This window comes from Accipiter gentilis, chromosome 8, assembly GCF_929443795.1.
Source record: "Accipiter gentilis chromosome 8, bAccGen1.1, whole genome shotgun sequence".
NCBI lineage: Eukaryota > Metazoa > Chordata > Aves > Accipitriformes > Accipitridae > Astur > Astur gentilis.
The window spans coordinates 28,381,151-28,401,456 of record NC_064887.1 but is presented as its reverse complement, the minus strand read 5'-3'; the positions used below and the strand labels follow the sequence as shown (position 1 = coordinate 28,401,456).

Below are 20,306 nucleotides of genomic sequence, written 5' to 3'. Positions count from 1 at the left end.
CCGCAGGGGGTCCTGGGAAGGAAATGGCGGCGGCGGAGCCGGGGCGAGGGTCTCCAGTTCCAGGGCGATGTGCCTACTTCGTGGAGAGGAAGAAGCGCTTCTGCAAGATGATCCCGGCTTCTGGGAGGCGCTTTTGCGGAGAGCATGGGCAGCAGGAGGTACCGGGCCTCGCCGGGTGGAGTAGCAGGCTCCCTTCTCCGGCTGGGGAGGATGGGCTCCTGGCCTTAGGGGAGCCCCGGCGTCTCTGGGAGGGGCTGGGGCAGGCGGATCCCCCGGCGGTCCCCCGGGGGGGGGGCGGGGGTGTCATGTCGGCCTGAGCTGGTCCCGCAGCAGGGGCAGGAGAGGCAGCCCCTGCGCCTTCCTTTGAGCCCTGGATGTGCTAAGGCTGTCGGTTCAGCCCAGCATTCACCCTGCCATTACATCATAGGCTTATTCTTTTAGGATCCGTTTATGTATAAAATTCTCGTCTTAGTTTCTCCACTCCGGTTAACCCACCTACCTCGGAATAGATGTTTTATGAAAGTCAGATGTCCCTCAACAGCTTTTCTAAAACAGGAACACTGAATGCATGCTGAAGTGTTGTCTAAAACTTTTTGTTTTGTAACTAGGAAGAAAACGATAGAAAAAGAATTCCATGCCCTCTTGATCCAAAACAGTAAGTATATGTAAATGCTTTTCCTACTCTTTGTCAGAGTTTACATGATAAATGCTCCTACTTAACTTTTCTTTCCATTTGGATTTTAGCACTGTGTATGAAGACCAACTACAAAAGCATTTAAAAAAATGTAATTCAAGAGAGAAGCCAAAGCCAGTAAGTGCAGTGTAAATTTAGCACTACTACTCCCTCTCAGATTTAAGACCCTAAACGTTACAGGTCTGCAGAGAATTTATTGTGCTGACAGCAGCTGTGAACTGGAGGACAGCAGTCTTAGCAAGCACTACAGTAAGGACAGTATGGAAGCTGAATAAGTACTTGCTGAAATGGAAATCACATTCCAGTCTCCTCATCTTCTATGTCCCCTCTCAGTGTAGTTCAGTACAACTTTTCAGTTCTCTTAGTTACAAATGAAAATGCCGAATTCATTTTTCTCAACAGCGTTCTCAAAGAACAGTCTCACAATGCCATTCATTTTAGAGGCTTGATGAGAGATTGTCCTCAGAAAGCAAAACTAGCAGGGAGGCTCTAGGCATTTTCCTGCCTCTGGCAGTCTGCTGCCCTAGCCAACTGCCTGCTTCACTCCAGCTAGCAGTGAATTATGGAAAGCTAGGCTGACAGTTGCACCCAGTGCTGAGGGAAGGAATAGGATGTATGTCTTCAACAGCTGTTTCTAGAAAACAGAAGATGGCTTCTTTATTGTTGGCCTTTCTGCCTGATTGGTATTGCACCTTTTGTATTACCTGGAAAACCTTAAAATGGTCTCTGGAATCAATCTAGTAAGCATTGACAGCTTAACTCTTATGAACATGTTCAATCTTGTCAAAATGTGGCAGAACAGTCATTTCTGCTGGGGATTCCGGATCAGACTATAGGAAAAAAATTACTTGGAATATCTTCTTTTGCAGTGGATTCCTATTGCTATGTACCTTATGATAAAACACTGAAGAATTTAGCTTTTTGCTTCCTGGTAATTAACAGAATCAGATTTCTTTTATTTTGATTTTTAAAGGTCTACTTTGTTCAAGATATTAATGCAGGTTTAAAAGATGTAGCAGAAATACCAGAAAAACAAGTAAGTACATTTATTTGTTCTAAAGCTCAGTCCCTACATAACATGTTGCAATTTATCATATGACTAAAGAACTAGCAAAAATAAAAGGGTCTTATATTTATGGGTGGTGCTTTTTTTCCCTTAAAAAGGTACCTATCTCTTCTCTATCCAAAGAAGAGCTGGAGAACTTAATTATCAAGTTGAAAAAAGCAAGTAATGGTGAGCTTACTTAATACTGAAAATAAGATGTGTTAAATTGAATTGATTAAATATTTGTTATTTTTTTGTTAGATATCTGAAAATATGAGATATTTGGCACTAAACACCTCTGAAGTAATTATCATCAAGATGCAGGCAATCCTCCAATAGCTAAATTTTACTCGGAAGAATAAACTAGATTGAGAGAACGTTCATATAGCTAATTTCCCTTCTTTTTGTGTTTTTTGTTTCCCACTCAAATATCATTACAGATAACAATGCAGCTGTGTTATAAACATATGAGGATATATTTATGCTCCCAACACACTATGTTGTTAGCACTACAAATCAAGCTTATGTCTGAATATTGTAAATTGTGTGTTACAAAACCAGTAACCCTGGGAAACTGGAAACTTCTAGGTATAAGTTTTGCATTTGCATGCAGGCCTGGAACTTTGCCTTAAGGAACGAATACTGTCCCACCAGGCTTTACAAGAAGCCTTAAATGACCCAAAGAATGGGGAATCTGCTTTCAAACACTTGAAACAACAGGTATTGTCACTGCTTTACTAATAGCTATTGAAGTTTTTGAACATGTGGAACTCTGCTGTTGTAAATTTGAGTGACTGTGTGTGCATAATGCTAGTCAATTCATACAGAGGAAATCTGATATGCTTTATAACTCTGTGCTCTTCAAATAACAGCATATATATAACTTTTGAATGGCCACTTTGTTAAGCATTAGTAACAGAAGTCACAAAGTTGATTAAGATACTGAAATAAATTACAAATTGTGTGGTGGTGTTTTGAATTTTTACTTATATATTCTTATGTTATATTAACTCGTAATAAATCTGAGCTACAAAAGGTAAAATGTTGTATTTGCTAAGAAGTAAAAGGAATTTTTTACTTTTTCTGTAAGAGCTGGTCCTAGATTTCCTGGTTATGTAAAAGATGCATAATAATTGGAGAGCCTGAGTTTACCTTCTGCCTTTTTAATGGATATCAAACAGCAGGAATTTTAAGGGAAATGGATTGCATACTGTAGCAAAATAGAAAGTTTGGGGAAAAAAAATTTAAAAGTGAGAAATGTCCGTTTCGTGTACTTTCTTCCCATGCTCTACTTTCCTATGTATTACAAAATGCGTAACTGTAGCAGAGAGAAAGGGCTCTGCAAGCACTGATGCTTCACAGAAAATTCAATATACTACCCATATATTGGATGGCTACTTCAAGAATCAGCAGAGAAAGGTATTATAATGGATACCTGATCCCAAAAATCCATTCCAAAAACTACTGGGTGGAGTTCTGTGAGCAGTGGAAGAAGGGCAGGGTGATGCTGACTAGTCAGAATTTGTAATCCCTTTCTTCTGTACACACAAGATCTTTTCCTTAATCCCTCATAGAAGGGAAAACTTGAAAAAGTCCTCTGCAGTTTGTTGAAGTAACCATTTTTCTATCAGGCATTACAATACGCAGTGTATGTATTTGCTTGGTTCGTAAATAATCTTTTGATGTTTGTAGGCTTCTATTTTAGGTAACATGGAAAAATTACATTTACTTGGTCCAGGAAGATGTTTTGTTGAGTTTGGAGCTGGGCGAGGAAAGCTTTCTCATTGGGTTGATGTTGCCTTACAGAATGTTGAAAATGTTCAGTTTTTGCTTGTGGAAAGGGCAACTACAAGATTCAAGGTAAGAGAGGATATCGTCACATTAGCAGAGTATAGTTTTTAAACTGTTGTCATTGAAGCTGTTAGTATTTGCTTTTTATCTTCAAAAATAACATAAAGCCTTTAAATTTTACAGTTTTGAAAGTGTGATTGTCTGTGTTCCATACTTTGGCAATAGTAAATTTATTAGAAAAAAATCCTGGTATATAATGTTGGAAATGTGCAGGTGTTGACATGACAGGAAGACAGTCTGGCATTAATACCTGGAGCAAAATTATAATTATTACTGGCCAGCCCTACTTAATGATCTTGTTCTGTTTACACAGGTGGATGGAAAACATAAAAGGAGGGATTCTATATTTGAAAGGCTTCAAGTTGATATTCAACATCTATGTTTAAGTATGTTCCTTCTTGGCTTGCATAATTCTGAAATAGAGGCTTAATTTTAGATTTCAAATACTGGAGTTTAAGTCAGTTTAAGTGGTTTTGAAGATTATTCTCAGTGGTTGCTTGGACATGTTAATGCTGTGTGTAGATATATAAGTACACACATATATATTAAATGGAGATTTAAAATGTTCTGCTTTTTATATACTTATAGGACATCATTATAGGTGAGAAATACCCAAACATTTTGAAGGTTTTTTTAGAACTTGCAGGATTAAACACCTTTACATTTTTTGTTTTAGGTATGCAAAATGAAGCAAGTCCTGCATATCATTGATATGCTATGCACATCAGTACTATAGAATTTGTGGGAATGCCTGTCATCAGGAGATGCATTATTAATGTCATATTTATATTTCGTAGGCAGTATAAAAAGGCTAAGATAGTTAAATATGCTTCTCAGCCACAGCATCTGATTCTCTTTTGTTTTAGAAAAAGAAAATTTCCTTTTAATAGCTTATAGCTGTATGTACAGACAACTATATTTTTTGTAGTAGTAAATATTTATTTCTTTAAGTGTGCTGCAATTATATTATTGAAATAATATATTATCAGAAAAAATATTGCCCCAACTACAGTAATAGATGTTCTGGGGTTGTTGTGGAGTGCGTGTGTGTGTTTTTATTTTCTTTGGTTTTTTTCCCATGTAGAGAAGGTACCTGTTCTGGAGAAGAAAAAACTACCAGTAGTCGGAATTGGGAAGCATTTGTGTGGTGCTGCAACAGGTATAAATTATATATGTGTTAACTTGTGGTGGGTTAACCCTAGCTAGATGCCAGGTGCCCACCAAAGCCATTCTATCACTCTCCTCCCCCCCAACCCCCACTGGACGGGGAAGAGGAAATAAAACAAAGGGCTCATGGGTCGAGGACAGGGAGAGATCACTCACCAATTACTGTTACAGACTAAACAGACTCGACTTAGGGAAAATTTATTGCCAATCAGCCAGAGTAGGGTAATGAGAAATGAAACCAAATCTCAAAACACCTTCCCTCCACCCCTCCCTTCTTCCCAGGCACAGCTTCACTCCTGGATTCTCTACCTAGCCCCGCCCTCCCCGAGTGCTGCGGGGGGACAGGGAATGGGGTTTGCAGTCACTATGTCACACATTGTCTCTGCTGCTCCTTCCTCCTCAGGGGGAGGACTCCTCACACTCTTCCCCTGCTCCATCTTGGGGTCCCTCCCACAGGAGACAGTCCTCCATGAACTTCTCCAACGTGGGCCCTTCCCACGGGCTGCAGTTCTTCACAAACTGCTCCAGCATGGGTCCCTTCCACAGTGTGCATTCCTTCAGGAGCACACTGCTCCAGCATGGGTCCCCCAGGGGGTCACAAGTCCTGCCAGAAAACCTGCTCCAGTGTGGGTCCCCCAGGGGGTCACAAGTCCTGCCAGAAAACCTGCTCCAGCATGGGATCCTCTCTCCACAGATCCACAGGTCCTGCCAGGAGCCTGCTCCAGCGCAGGCTTCCCATTGGGTCACAGCCTCCTTCGAGTACCCACTTGTTCCGGCATGGGGTCCTTCCCAGGCTGCAGGTGGATATCTGCTCCACCGTGGACCTCCCTGGACTGCAGGGGAACAACCCATCTCACCATGATCTTCACCACAGACTGCAGGGGAATCTCTGCTCCAGTGCACCTCCTCCCCCTCCTTCTTCACTGATCTTGGTGTCTGCAGGGTTGTTCCTGTTACATGTTCTCACTCCCCTCTCTGGCTGCTGTTTCTGTGTCCACTTCAACTTTTTTTCCTTCTGAAATACATTATCACAAAGGTGCTACCACTGTTGCTGATTGGCTCGGCCTTGGCTGGCGGTGGGTCCGTCTTAAAGTCGGCTGGCATTAGCTCTGTTGGACATAGGGGAAGCTTCCAGCAGCTTCTCACAGAACCCACCCCTGTAAACCCCTGCTACCAAAACCTTGCCACACAAAACCAATACATAACTGCAGAAAGTTAGGATACTAAATCTTACAGTCTGAATGGACTGATCTTCCAAACTGTCCTTTTAAGCTTTTCTTGCCCTCTAACCCTTTGTTGGTGAATGTAGCAATTACATTCTAAATATCTACCAGTGGAATAGTAAATGGATAATAGGTGCAAGTAAAACCTTTCTTGTTTTTTATAGAGTAGAACAAAGAATAGTGTATGGTGGCATGGGTCATGTATTTGTAGTGTTTTGGGTTTTTTTAACACCATTGCCTCTACTCTGAAATATTTTTCTTTCTAAATTTGTATTGGCTATCTGAATATGCATCCCAAGCAAACAAGAGAATATGTTTCTGTCCTGATAATTTTAAACTAATACACTCTTTACTCTCAGATATGACACCTATATAGGTACTGTTACAAAGATGACACAGTTAAGCATTTAGGAAGTACATCTACATATTAAATAGATCGTGTCCTAGATATTAAACTTTTAGAGCAAATACTTGCATGTTTTACAGGGAGTAGATCCTCCTACAATACACCAGTTTGTTAACAAAAGTGTTTCAGATTCCCTTGTGTAGAACAAATATTCAAGAGGATAAGCCCTTAGTAGCTCCAGAGGTCTTATAATATTCATCTAGCATTTAGGGTTTTCATGTTTTCAAACCATGTTTGTAATTTCTAGTTATCCTTAAAATTGCTTTTTGCCTTAGTTTGCGATATATACTTTTATTCTTCTTTGTGGGAAGTACATTCCCAACCACAGCAGAGCCTGTATAAATAAGGCATGGTGTTCATCGCTAATTTTTGGGGGGTATATCTGTTTTTTCCCAGATCTTGCTTTGAGATGCTTGGTTGAAAGTTATACAGCTTGCTGTGATGGAGAAAATGAGCAGCCTGCACCAAAACGCTCTAGGACTGATATGACAGAGGTGGCTTCTAATAATTCTGCTGATAACGAAGGCAACAAAGAAGAGAGTAAGCCTGTAGCTGGAATTGTTATTGCACTGTGTTGCCATCACAAGTGTGACTGGACACACTATGTAGGCAGAGAGTTCTTTAAATCAGTAGGACTTGGACCAGTAGAATTTCATTATTTTCAGAGAATGAGTAGCTGGGCCACTTGTGGCCTGCAAGAAACCACAACCAAAGCCTATACAAGTGAAGAAAGTGAAGATCAAACTAATGACACAGAAGAACATGAGCAAACATTCAGCAAGACAGAGAGTGGTTCTGATACTTTACAAGGGTATGTAAATTTTTTTTCTAGCAAACAGACTCCTGCAGAAAAGTAAAATTATGTATAGTGGTATATGAAATTGTTTTGAGTTGTCAGAATTACTCATTTTACAGAAATGTTTTAATTACTAAATTTATAGAAATATTCTACTTTAAAAATACAATTTTCGTGTACATATGTTTAAAAGTTTTTAAACAGTCATGCTTGCTTGAATTGAAATGAACTTAGTGATTTCAGTAGTTTTTCTAAGCTTAACTACTAATGTTAGTTAACAAAACTGTTCTGACACATGTTGTTCGTTCTTTTCCTCCTTTTTATGGAACTAGGATACTTACTGTTGAAGAACGAAAGGAGATAGGTTGCCTCTGTAAACGGCTGATTGATCATGGACGGATTGAATATTTACAACAACGAGGATACAAGGCTGTGCTACAGTATTATATAGAGTCTGCTGTGTCCTTGGAGAATGTCCTGTTGACAGCTGTCCCAAGTCCATCTTTGATACCAGAGCCAACTCATGTATGACAGGAGATAGATTTGGAATTGGTAGGAAAAAACCCTATAAAACTTATATGGATTTTCTTTAAAAAGCTAATTCATTGCTTAGAAAAAAACTGGTTTAGTCTTCCCTGTACCCAGGAAAAGGTCTTTTGTTTCCCAGTTTCACTGGGAATTACAAATATGCAAACCAGTTCTCATGAGTAGAAAAATAAAATCCCTAAGAATATTTGAAACTTGTTGTATGTCTCTTTGCTAGGAAGAAGTATACTTGATGGTTTCTTCCATTCACAGTTACATTCTTTATTCATTAGCATTCATGATAGAAGGACCAGAAGTACAGCTTTGCAGATTTCCTGAAAGACAGTGGGTTAAAATAAGAGCGATTAAGATACTTTATTTTCACTTTGAAGTTCAGGATAGCTTTGTATTTCCTCTAAGTAGGCCTAGGTACTTTTTCTCAGCCCATGTGGCTAGGGGAATCTGTTAAGGAAGAAAACTTATTTGTAAACTGTCATCTTGATATATTTTTGCTAATTTGATCATTCATTCATGAAATCTTGATAAGAAAAAAGCTGTCTTAGTGTTCTAAATCAAGAGTATTTCAGTCATTTTTTTTAAGCCTTGATAGTATATAGAATGAAGATCAGAGAGAACATTTTATATCTGCAATGAAGTTGTCTCTACAAGTAGCATCTGCCACCTGCACATATGTTCAGAAGTGCTTATTTTGGTCTCACTGCAACCTTTAAGCTGTTACTTTTGAGACTACTAACAGCATTTATTTTTGTCATAGTGATTTAGAAATGGAATGAAATCGTGGGGGTGTTTTGTTTAAGTGACTGGATTTTTTGTCAGGAAAAACAAGTTATGAGAAACATCTGTTTATCAGATGTTGATACTTCATTGCTAAAAAATGTTAGGCATCTCTCCCTTACATCCTTCTTTGGTAGTCCCCATCTGGACAACATGCAAAATCAGGGAAATTTGAGCTTCATGAGACAAACAGTGCTGGAAGACCCACACTGTGTAAACTTTGATTAAATTGCAAATACAAGAGACAGTCATCAGCTTCCAGTTACCTACAGCCTGGATAACTCAGGCTTTATTCCAATATTCCATGGTTCCAGTATGTTTCTAGCAGAATATACGCTGTTCATGTGAAGACCAACTCCTGATATAAGCACCCCTGCCCTCAGTAAAAATCTGTTTACAGATTTTTGGAAAATGTTACTCATTTATTAAGAAGATTATTCATGTTTCCTTTGCATATGTATCCTAGCTTTCTTTTATCCATTTTATCCTTCCCTTCCTCGCTCTATTCCAGAGAGATTAGAATTAATAAAAAAACCATACCTGTTTTCTTGAGTGACTCCTGGATATACATGTGCATGAATTCAATGCCAAACATTTCCTGTTGCTCCTCTTCTTCTGTATTCTTGCATGGAGGGAGTGTTACCTCTAACTCCAGTGGGTTGTCTCTGAAGTTGACAAATCTGACAATTCACCAGAAAAGGTTACTCTTGCAATAGGTTTTGTCCAGAGAGAACAACTCTTTTTTGAAACTGAATTAAGATTCCTCAAACAGTATTTTGAGCAAAATAAAATAAGTCTTTTCTTTTACTAAACTCACCACTATATTAGTGGCATTAAGTAAACTAAGCTCAGAAGATGCCTTATAATAACAGTAGCTTATTGTGGTGGGAGAAAACATTGCAGTCCTTATCGTTTTGTCTTTAGGTTTTAAGCCTTACTATATCACAAGCAGATGAGTGGATAAGAACTAGAATGCAAATGCCTGCATCCTCCCAGCTTTGCAAGGTAATAGCTAGCCCTGTCTCCTGTTCTTCATTCATCCCTGGACCTATGGTTGTATATACTTGTTTAAAGAGTTGCTGCTGCTTTCAAAACATCTGAAAACAGGAATTGTCTTACTGGGTTAGATGTGATTTATTTAGACTGGCATTCTTTCTCTAAAATGGCCAGCATCCAGTAATTCAAGTGAAAATGCAAACAACAGGAAAGTTTCTGTCACAATATACAAAATAGTATTTCCAATTCTACCAATTAAAAATTTACATTCATTCTTTTTTATTTTTCAAATCAAGTACAGGAGAGTTTCATCCATATCCTTATACCTAATCCTTTTTGTTTAATCCTGAATGCTTGACTTCTCATTGCCAAAGTTCTACTTTTTTTGTCATTTTTATGCTTGTCACATATTTTTCCTCCTAGCTCTTGGCTTTAGAGAGTGATACAAAAGGCCAGTTAGAAGTGGGCATTTGGATTTTTTGAAAATGAGAAAATGTATTACAGTCTCCTTTTTCATTTGGGACTGTAACTATCATAGCTTATTTCTTTAAATGAGTTGTGCTACACAAAGCTTTCTTGACCAGATCCCCAACTGTTGTGAATCTGATTTATATGGTATTGTGTCCATCTGTACAACTGTGGACGTCTTCTCTTTTCCACTTCCTTAGTATCACTCTGATATACAACTCAAGGGAGGCTTTAAAACTTATCTTTTAGTATTTTTATTTATATTTCTGTTGCTTTTTCTTACCTCAGATTTGTCATGTCCTTCATACAAGTTGGAATATCCTTAAGTTTGTTGTTGCTAAGAACAAGAGTACTAAGATTTTTCATATTACTAATAGTTTCTGGCAAAGAGTTTATCTCATTCCTTTGGAGCCATAAAGTGTGGAGATTTTCCATTCTGTAAAATAGGTATTTGCACAATCAATTCAAGATTTAGAAAATTAATCTTATCAATCATTAATATAAAGTAATTGATTAATTTTTACAGCCACATAAAGGACTTTCATAAAGAATACAACAGTACTCAAAGGAAACCCCATATCCATGATGATCACCTAACCTTTGGTTGAAAATGTCATTGGTGAGAAATACTTCATAGTTGATACTGAATTTATTGTTTGTTGTTTATTGAATGGATTATTTCGGCTCGTTCAAAATATCACATTAGAGCTGATAAATATTAAGTAAGTTTGTAGTGAGATTAACATTAAAATAATCTTTTTAAGTAGGATTTAATAATTAGAATTTCAATGCAATGGAATTGAGACTAAGATGTGAGCTTTAATCCTCATTTACCTGTCAATTGCATCAGGAAGCTCCTGGAGTTTATTTCCCCCCATATCCAACCATTCTAGATTTGGCATGTTGAGAAGAGCTGAAGGGATGGTAGTAAACTGATTCATGCACAAATCTATGTGTGAAAGCTTCTTTAAATCACTCAGCTGAAAAGAAAGGGAGATTTAATGCAAGTTTGTATAGCTGTTCCATTATACCAGTGCTGTAATAATGTTGACTGAAAAAAAGAAACAATTTAAAAACATTACAACATATTGCAGAGTTAATAAACACGGAATAGTTTGAGTTACATTAGCTGATATTACCTAACAATTACAGTTCTCCCCTGAAAGGGAGGCAGGTTTGAAACTGATCAGGCAGAAGAACTTGATCTCCCACCTGGTAGTAAGTGCCCTAACTGCTGAGAAGTTAAATGCCATGACTACAATACAGATATACCCCAAGCCTTGAGAAGAAAAGGATTTTTGAGACACCACTGTCCTTAGTATTTCATACTCCATGCAATATGCCATTTTTCATTAGTCAAAATTTAGATCTTTATGGATCACATTGCATAGACTGTATCTCAGAGTGAACCTAGACACCTTCCATGTCATGAAGTCTATGACTATGGCAAGATACTCTAAAAATTAAACATAGCATCACTCAGTATTGCAACATCTAAGTCCTTTGATGAATCATGCCTGCAGGTGCTTTTACAATGTTCAAGTGATGCAAAGATGATTTATTGCAAATCTGGTCCAATGTCTAAACACTGAATGCCACTCAAGTACACATAACCAAAGCTTCACAGTGTTCACTTCACCATAGTCTCAATAGGACAGAACTATGTATTTGCTATAAGCTGTTAATTTAAAAGCTATCACTCTACATTATACCATGTAACCTGTATCCACATAGATTTTATAAATTCTGGATTCTGATTAATACCATATCTTTTCATTTGAAGATCTGTTGTTAGGTATTACTCTTTGGACTCACTTAATTTTGCAAGGCACTGATTGCTGTTGTTATTGCCATTACTGTTTTTTTAAAATAGATTATAACAAGTAAATATGGTTACATACTTGTCATCTCTAAGAGACTAATAGTTAGAGATGCAGGTCTCTTTCATGTTTGGGTCAGTCCAAATTAAAGGTCAATAGTAGGTGAGCAGTTGTTTTTATTCTCTCTTAATTGCTTTCAACAGCTCAGAACATTCATTCAACTCGGTGCAGAGGCAGTTGTATAAATCACACAAATGCTTTTCATAGCTAGTAGCTCTGGTAAAGATGCTTACAGTTGTGTCCTGGTACATGGTATGAATTTGTATTCTTAGCTATAAAAGGGAACTTCTCTGCTAAGGTGTCAGATCCTCAGTGGGGTAAATCAGTAAAGACCTTCAGCCTAAACAAATTAACATCAAGTGTATCACTGTCCTTTATGCACTACCAAGTCATTTATCTGGACAAAATAAAGATTGTCTCCTTCAACTACTCAGGTATATGTATGTCCTTCTCATGTGGCTGCAGTTTGACTAGTCATGTAAATACTGTTCACGTATGTGTTTCTGTGGAGTAGTTGTGAAATCAGAATATCAAAGCAAATCTGAAAACATGGAGTGCAACACTTAATGATAACTGGGCTTGGATAAATTCAAAATATGCATTAAACAAAACAAAACAGTCTGTCAAAACCTGAGGAGGAAGATCACAGATACTCCTGTTGACAGCCAGTTCCAATTTTTCCAGACTGACACAGTTACTTATTTCCTTAGGAACAAACTTTATTCTATTGTAACTGAGAAGCAGCTCTTGGAGGCTAGTCAGCTGGCCTGCAGAGAGCACAAATGAGAAAGGATAAATGTTCACGTTCATTGTACTGGCAATACAATATTACTTGTTTTGTGTTATCCTTATACTGTTATGCAAGTGCTCTGTGTTCTTACTAAAAAAAAAAAAAAAAAAAAAAAAAATATCACTGAAATTCAAATAGTAGGACTTAGGACTCTTTAGTACAGAACTGCACTCTAGTTGAGTGCTACAAAAAAATCTCCAAAAACTCACAAAAAACCCAACTTATGAACATAGGTTACTCATGCTGTGGACTGAGAACATGAAGCGTGTTTTTCAATATCACTTTTCTAGCTGCATTCTGAAGTCTAGTATCTGCTGTGCTTACAAGTTTTTTTCTCATGGGGAGCTTTCATAAAGATGTGTCTGCTCCATCTGGCCATTTTTAAAAATTTATAGGGAATCCAGGGTTTTAAGATCTCTATCTCACTGACAGATTTAAATTGTCTGTTTGCTAACTACCCAATATGATTTTTAAGACAGGCAAAGTGCACAAAAATGTCATGTTTGTGTAAGATTAATTTTCTTTGAAAAGCAGCTTAAAATAAAAGAAAGCACAGCTCACCGATTTCTTTAGGTACACTTTCAATTGAGTTCCGGGACAGATCCAGAACAACAAGATTGTGAAATCTCCCAATGAACTGAGGAATTTTCTGCAAACCAGTTCTATGAAGCTGCCATTCCTGGAGATGGACTAGTTTCAATAAGCACGAAGGTAGTGTCTGAGACAAGAAATATAAACCAGAAGAGATTCAGCTTAGTATACAATAAGAATACAGGCTTAGGTAGAAGTTTTATTTGAAACAGTAACAATCTTATGACTGAAAAAAAAAAAAGAGGAAAAAAAAAAGAAAACTTTCCTTCTTCTTAAGCTATACTGTAACATCCTGAAATGAACATCATCAGTGTGGGTCATTCTGACCACAGATTTAACCTACCCACTTTTTGCTCCCAGGATTTAGATACCTGCACTACTGTAACTGCTTAAAAAGCCTCAGGCTTGCTTTTGTTTGCTGCCCTTTTTTTTAAAACAAAGCCAATATAACTGAAGATGAAACTGGTCTAAATAGCTTTTTGTATTTAAATGCTGATCTAAATTGTATTTCCTAATCTGTTAAGAAAAACAGTGAGCAGTTGAGAGTAGAAGAGCTGAGGGGTAGTAAAACTACAGTGTCTGTATGCCTTGAGTTCTGAACAAGGAACACTGGCATATGGACCACCAGAGTGTTCTGGCTGTGGCTGTCAGTCTCTCACTGGCCTCAACACAGTCTAATTCTCATCACTTCATAGGAACTGGCATCTGCATTTCTGTGTGGCTCAGAACAGACAGCTTCCACTCTGTCATTGATTCTACAGTTAGCTGCTTCTCCCCCATTCATTAGAAACAAGAATAGTATTCAGGGAATCTACTGGCTCATTTTCACTCTTGGAAAGTAAGCAGCAGAGAGAAATATTTTCATACACCTAAACACAGAGGGTTTTCACATCGATACATTTCAGTAGTTCTGGTGTGTTAATGTTAAATGACAATTTATATAATTAAACTCATAATTTGCAGTGTAAATAATTTCTAATGCAGAAAAGCCTTTTGGGCTATGTTCTTGCACAGTAATGCTTAAAATTCAGGACTAAAAAAATCAGCTTGCTTTTACGTGCTCACAACAGTGTGTCTCAATTCATTGTTAGCAAAGCACACCGTAAGCACTTCAGAAATTAAAAATAGTACAACTGTGAGTGCAAAGTTGTAAATAGTAGTTTTCTAATGCACCAGTCATTCAACCTAAGCAACATTCATTCCTATCAACACTACCTTCCATTCTTCTTCCTCTATCCTTAAAATTGCTCTTCCATCTTCATTAATGACTTTTTCTTTGAGCTTTGCTAAAGTGGCTCTCTCCTCCCAGACAAGCAGTAGCCTACAAGCAAAAGAAGATCTGTCAGTGGTGCAACCATGAATACAGGCAATAATTACTATCCATTGTATTTTTTGGAATAAAGAGACAGTAGCCTTTTTAGATGTCAAACAATATTTATTATATCTGGATGCTAAGTATACTATCAATTTGAGTGAAGACTAGAACATAAAGTAAAGTTTGGCTGAGGTAATTTATAGGAATTCTATTTTACAGTTCTTCAAATTTACAGTCAGAAGGAAGACACAACTTCATTCACTTTCATCATGTTGCAGCAGGGCAACAGAAAGTCATGTGGAATTAAGTTCCAAAGCCATTAATTTTGAAGCAGTCTCCCAAAAAGAAAGCCTTCACTTCCACCAAGTGTAAGTTCAATCAAACAAGGTCAATCAGCTAGGGTTTCTTTCAGCTTGATTTCCAAAGGGGATTTGAACAAGCATTATGAAAGTTAGGCTAATTCTCTTTCTTCCTGCTTCTATTTTCCATTAGTAACTTTTGAATTTGTTATTCCATTTCAAAGACATCTGACAAATTAGGAAGAGTTCCAAAAATAGAATGCTAAATCTCTTCACATTTCATGAAATTGCTGGCCAGATAGAAGATGAAGTGACCCTGTTAATGCCTCCATTGAGAAGAAAGCATAACAAATTAAATCACCCCTGGTTAGAATATCCACACAGGAGAGGATTTTAATATCTGAATTTAGGGGCTTTAGTATATATGCTAATATTTTTATCGCAGAACACAATTCTTGGTTTGACCTGACCATATTGCTACATTCTAACCAGTGGGAATTCTTCTGGAGTAATGACTGAAGAACTAGACTCTGGATGAGTTTGAAAAGACCAATTGTAGTCTTCTGAAATGTAACATATGGTCTAGCTTTTCACATACTTAAAAATCTACAGTTTACCTACCTTCCTGCAGACCTCTGTCTGAATTCCTTTTCTTTCTGTAATTCTTCATTTATCTTGTGTATTCTCACTTCCCAAAGTGTCTTCACAGCAGTGAATGTTCCAATGCAAACTGCAGTTTCAGTCATGATCCTTACATGTTCAGATTCAGTCACAGGAATCAGACTGTGAATTTCAGGCTCAATGCATCAGCACATGCATCAGCTACCGGATGGAGACAGTGACGTGAAAACTAAAATACTGCAATACCCACTTGATTATATTATTAAATTTAGTTTAGGTGTAGAACTGACAGAATTTTACCAACTGCTTTCTTTTTATGAAAACAGGTAATTGCACCTAGTTAAATTTTCTTATAATAAGAAGTGGTATTCTTGCAACCTCTTTGCATTCTTAGTCAGTGAACAACTGCTTCCCTCAGATCCTTACAATGGTAGGCTAAGTACTGACCAGAATTATTAAATGCAGATATGAGCATTCATTCCTTTCCCAGGAAGAAATTAAGCTGTTACTTGCAATTTAAGGCAGTTAAATCCTGGTAGTTGCATCCTGGCAGCTACCTGGTATAAAAACTTGTAACTAAAGGATTTTTGCACTTTAGAGAAACTGAACTGTTGCTGGAAATAAATTGGTATACTTTATTTGCATTCATCTTCTTCATAGTTTAACTCATTATAATATATTTTACAGTTAGTAATGCATTACCTTTAAGAAAAAGCTTTCTAACTTCAGATCTCTCTTTGAATCTTCTTGTAGCCCTGCTGAGGGTCAGGATCCACATTATAAAAAAAAAAAATAAAATTCAGCCTAAAGTTTTGAAGTCATCTATTCCGTAGTGAGATAATACATATTTTCCTGAAAAGCAGCAAAGTAGGATGGATACTCAGTCATCCTAATCAGTGCATCCCTCTAAAAAGCATTCTTCTTGCCATTGTTGTAGTCATTTGGGAAAGGTTTTTTTGGAAATAAACTGGAGCCAAGATACTGATATTAAGATAAGCTTGGAGGGCTAAACTTCATGGCAGAAGCAGTCTACTCTGATGTTCCCTTTCAAACTTTTACTCATACTTGCAGGGACGAGTAAGAAAAATGTCTGACATAGCCATTCAAACTAAAAAAAGGGAGGATAACTTTCTTCCAAACAAGCAGGTAGATAACAACAAAAGTGGAATTTCAGATCTTTTCATACATTTATTTCCCTACAGTAATTGCTGCAGGTCTGTCTTTTAGAGCAATCTTTTCTATCATATTTATTCTATTATAATATTGTGTGGCATGGATAAGTCACAATTGCTTAGTGAACATTTTTGTGTTCAAACTGTCAATCATTCTATTTTATGTTTACCATGTCTTTTGCCAACATAGTTATTTGTAAAGCCTGACAATACTGAAATCACTTAAAAAAATATATAGGCAAATAGTAAGAAATGTAAATTGTCAGGATTACTTCCTGTTGTAAAGACAGCATAAAAATCAAATTATAATGCTTTAATAAAGAAGAATCTAGTCCAATACATTAACGTTAAGGATTCTTAACTGTTCTGGTTTTTAAGGAAAAATGGCAGGATTTGACAGGTGATGCAAATGGCAACCATATTGCGGCACATGCAGTCTGACATTTGGGTTCCTAAAGAGGGACTGAATTTCTTCCTGTAAAGAGAGGATTGTATCCTCTTCCCCCACTCCCCATAAATGTGATCACAGTTACTAGTTTGAAGGATTAACTTCTCTTTCAGTGGTCTTTGCAGTAATTACCTTTCCCATTCCTCATCCAAATATACAACAGTAATGACTAAGACATGAGGGTTTTTTCTCTGATTAGTCGTTCAATTTAAACTGCCTTATTTTTCTGGATCAAGCATCTAGTGTGATTAAGTGATTTACCTGATCTATCATTTCTTGCTGTTTTGAGATTTTTTTTTTCTACCCTTTTTGGGTAGAAAACTAGCAATCTTTTTATAAAAATTGTGCAGAAAAGAGACATTTGTTAATACTTGTACTACTAAAACCAGTATCGGACTATACAGTCAAAACAATACTTATTTTTAGTAAAGCTTACAGAACTACCATCAAAAGCTTCTTGTTCTTAGATCTTATTATTTGTCAGCAGAATAAAACCCATAATAATCATGCCATCACAGCCAAGAATTCAGAATTGAATTGCCAAGCGTGGCTGTAAAACAACTGCAAATTTACTCCCAAGTAATCAGATCTCCTAGCAACTTCACCTCCGAGTATCTGAAAGAGTATAACAACAACTTACCTCAATTATTTGGTGTTTTCAAGGGTTTTCTGTGACTCATTGCTTTCTGGGCAACAGCAGAGAAATTATGAAGCTTGTCTGCACTACCAAAACCATTTAGAACTCTCACCCAGACTCCAATGCAATGTCAGTCTAGTTCTAATTTTAACCTATGCTGAGAATAGAAGGTATCACATGAGGCACTTCTGCAAAACCCCCAAGCATTCACCACCCTTAATGTCTTCCCAGTTTGCTGAACATGACTGGACTCCCATAAACTCCCACATTCATATTAACAAAAGTTACAAATTGTGAACAAAAAGAACAAAGGAGTACTTGTTATGCTCCACAATGAAAAATAAGCTAGTTTTGAATTCAAAATGACAATTACTTGCTTTACTCTAGTAATGTTTCTCTGCAAGATAACTGAGCTTCAAAGTGCTATTAAACAGCAACATTGACTAATTATACTAGAAAAAGTATTACATCACTAATTACATCACACATTACTTTTGTCCATGCTGAAAAATTCTTGTTGAAGAATTTTAGTGTAAATTCTCAAAGTCCAGAAAGAAAAGTAATCTTTTATCACGATGTGCAGAGGGGTTATTACTCACCCCTTTTCATGCTTCCAATTTAACATTCTATTTCTTCAAAGAGCCCTTGGAGAAGATAAAAGGAGAACAACTCTGTCAGAATTTTTTCTTCAACCAAATGGAAAGAGCCAGAGAGCAACGATCACAGGTCACTATTTGAGATAGAAGCCATAAAACTGGATAACTCTAACCAATTCTTGCACTGGAGTATAAAATGTGAAGATGAAATTTTAAAAATATCATTCATTTGGTTATAACCCTCTTTCGGTGGAAATAGTTTTTCCTATTGGCCTTGGATTCTAGCATTACCACATAGAACTTTATAACCAAAAAACCCTTCTCTAGTTCATGACCAACTAAAAACCTGAACACCAATACCTTTTTAAAGACATTAACTGCTTTAGCTTTCAATCTTCTAAGCTGTTTAAGTTATGCAAAAGCAAAAATGATCCAACGGGTTCTTTGGTATTTCTTCTTTCATTTCTGGTATATATTCAAATCCCCACAGTGTTTTTTAATCAATGTTTTTTCTTGATCTAAAATAGTCGTAACTGAAAACCTAATCACTACTTAATTTTCTCTTCCTTAAAAGAGACAGGTAAGTAGAGCTAGGAAAAAAAACACACCAACTTTCCCTTTTATTGGAGTTTTGAGACACAAAAAAATTTCAGGCACCTTGTGTGAGCAAAATTATTCTGTCTCAAATATTTAAAAAATCACTTTAATGCTTTCTATCATACACTTCCTGAATTTATTTTCCTCACGGTCATCAGATTAAAAAAATATACTATTTAGACTAAGCCCTTACCACAACAATATACTTGTAGGAAAGTAGCCATTAGGCTGTGTTCTTTTGGTAGTCTTGAGTGCAGTAGGTTCTTTAAGATAAGAAGAAATGGAAGTTTGAGTCACCTGTACAGGATTGCCTGCATAAAATTCACAAATAAAAACAATATTACTGCAGTTCTTTGTGGCTTTAATTTTTTTTATTAGGAATAAATAAATCTGATAAAAATGAAATAAGTGATAAGCACGATCTATTACTCAAACTTTGCAAAAAATGACCTATATATAAAAGACCCTTATACCACAATAGAAATATAAATAGCACCTTAAATGTATGCTCCCATGCTCCCTCCCCTACATTACCAGCTTTCCTCTTGCTCAGTCTCAGCATCAAGGATAGCAGAGACTACCTCTGGTAGCTTCTATCTTCTATCTTCACAGCTAAATGCAATAGACAACTTTGGTCTACAATTTTGGAGAATGCTCCTGTAGAAGCAGTTTTTGATATATCTAAAGAAGGAGAAAATGTCCATTTTGTGCCTCACAAATTGATTTTTACGGCCATGTAACTGTCTTTTCTTGTGTCTATTTGCAACTTATGTTTCTAGAAGGTATTTATATCCAACGGTTTTCTTCATATCTCCTGTTAAATAACCACTGCAATCCTTATCTGTTTAGTTTACCTTAAAGCCACATAACTGTTGTCTGTTCTGAAGGCATTAACTTGAACCTATTCATTCTGTGCCTTGCATCTGAGTTTAAAAAGTCCTTATCTCATGTAGTATTTTTTTTTTTAATGTTAATTCTTTGTTGTATCTGATTCATCTGTCAAATTCTAGTATCTGAACATCAATAATACAATGAAAGCTTTTAGAACACATTCTGCTTACTGTCAGGCTTACCTGATGACAGAATAACAAATGAGATACTCTTTTTTTCTTTTTTTTTTTTTTTTTTTTAAACAGACAGATGCTTTCTATAAGAAACAAAAATAACTGGAAAGTATTTAGGGACTGCAACTACTTCCAGCGTATCAAAGTACAGGATATTCTAAGAGTATGAAGGCCCTGATAGTTATCAGTAAAATGTTACCAGTAAGCATCTGAATAAATACGGCCTCTTCATTTATAATTTTATAAAGAGTACCTGTGCAAGTAATTGCCAAGAAAAAGTGGACTAGCAAAAGACTTGAGAGGTTCACTCAGTTAAATAACAAAAAGCTC

General features: G+C 36.7%; 2 protein-coding genes across 8 annotated transcripts; one reads left to right on the top strand and one right to left on the bottom strand.

Moving 5' to 3' along the window:
* The first annotated feature begins 23 nt into the window (after nucleotides 1-23).
* Nucleotides 24-9,046, top strand: TRMT13 (tRNA methyltransferase 13 homolog). Of its 7 annotated transcripts, none has more exons than XM_049809163.1 (11): nucleotides 24-158; nucleotides 609-655; nucleotides 745-811; nucleotides 1,668-1,730; nucleotides 1,859-1,928; nucleotides 2,353-2,459; nucleotides 3,546-3,599; nucleotides 3,904-3,976; nucleotides 4,675-4,749; nucleotides 6,783-7,197; nucleotides 7,515-9,046. In XM_049809163.1, exons 1-11 carry the CDS (start codon nucleotides 24-26, stop codon nucleotides 7,711-7,713), a joined length of 1,305 nt encoding a protein of 434 aa, XP_049665120.1. In that variant the 3' UTR covers nucleotides 7,714-9,046. The 7 variants fall into 7 exon arrangements, with proteins under 7 accessions (XP_049665120.1, XP_049665115.1, XP_049665123.1 ...); XM_049809158.1 differs by having other exon boundaries at nucleotides 3,432-3,599; XM_049809166.1 differs by lacking the exon at nucleotides 7,515-9,046 and having other exon boundaries at nucleotides 3,432-3,599; nucleotides 6,783-6,926; nucleotides 7,052-7,179.
* Nucleotides 7,947-20,196, bottom strand: LRRC39 (leucine rich repeat containing 39). The gene is made up of 9 exons (XM_049809168.1): nucleotides 16,165-20,196; nucleotides 15,463-15,663; nucleotides 14,443-14,548; nucleotides 13,198-13,354; nucleotides 12,477-12,613; nucleotides 10,801-10,946; nucleotides 10,250-10,402; nucleotides 9,043-9,182; nucleotides 7,947-8,042 (listed from the first exon to the last, which is right to left on the bottom strand). Exons 2-9 carry the CDS (start codon nucleotides 15,585-15,587, stop codon nucleotides 7,990-7,992), a joined length of 1,017 nt encoding a protein of 338 aa, XP_049665125.1. The 5' UTR covers nucleotides 15,588-15,663; nucleotides 16,165-20,196; the 3' UTR covers nucleotides 7,947-7,989.
* Between the last annotated feature and the right edge of the window lie 110 nt (nucleotides 20,197-20,306).

Bases quoted from the DNA above. Each gene is read 5' to 3' on its own strand.
- TRMT13 (XM_049809158.1), top strand. From the start codon at position 24: ATGGCGGCGGCGGAGCCGGGGCGAGGGTCTCCAGTTCCAGGGCGATGT. The intron at 812-1,667 runs GTAAGTGCAGTG...TGATTTTTAAAG, and splicing joins CAAGAGAGAAGCCAAAGCCA to GTCTACTTTGTTCAAGATAT. The intron at 1,731-1,858 runs GTAAGTACATTT...TCCCTTAAAAAG, and splicing joins CAGAAATACCAGAAAAACAA to GTACCTATCTCTTCTCTATC.
- LRRC39 (XM_049809168.1), bottom strand. From the start codon at position 15,587: ATGACTGAAACTGCAGTTTGCATTGGAACATTCACTGCTGTGAAGACA. The intron at 13,355-14,442 runs GTAGTGTTGATA...TTCTTGTCTCAG, and splicing joins TAGAGGAAGAAGAATGGAAG to ACACTACCTTCGTGCTTATT. The intron at 10,947-12,476 runs GTTTTGACAGAC...CTTTCTTTTCAG, and splicing joins TCTGTGATCTTCCTCCTCAG to CTGAGTGATTTAAAGAAGCT.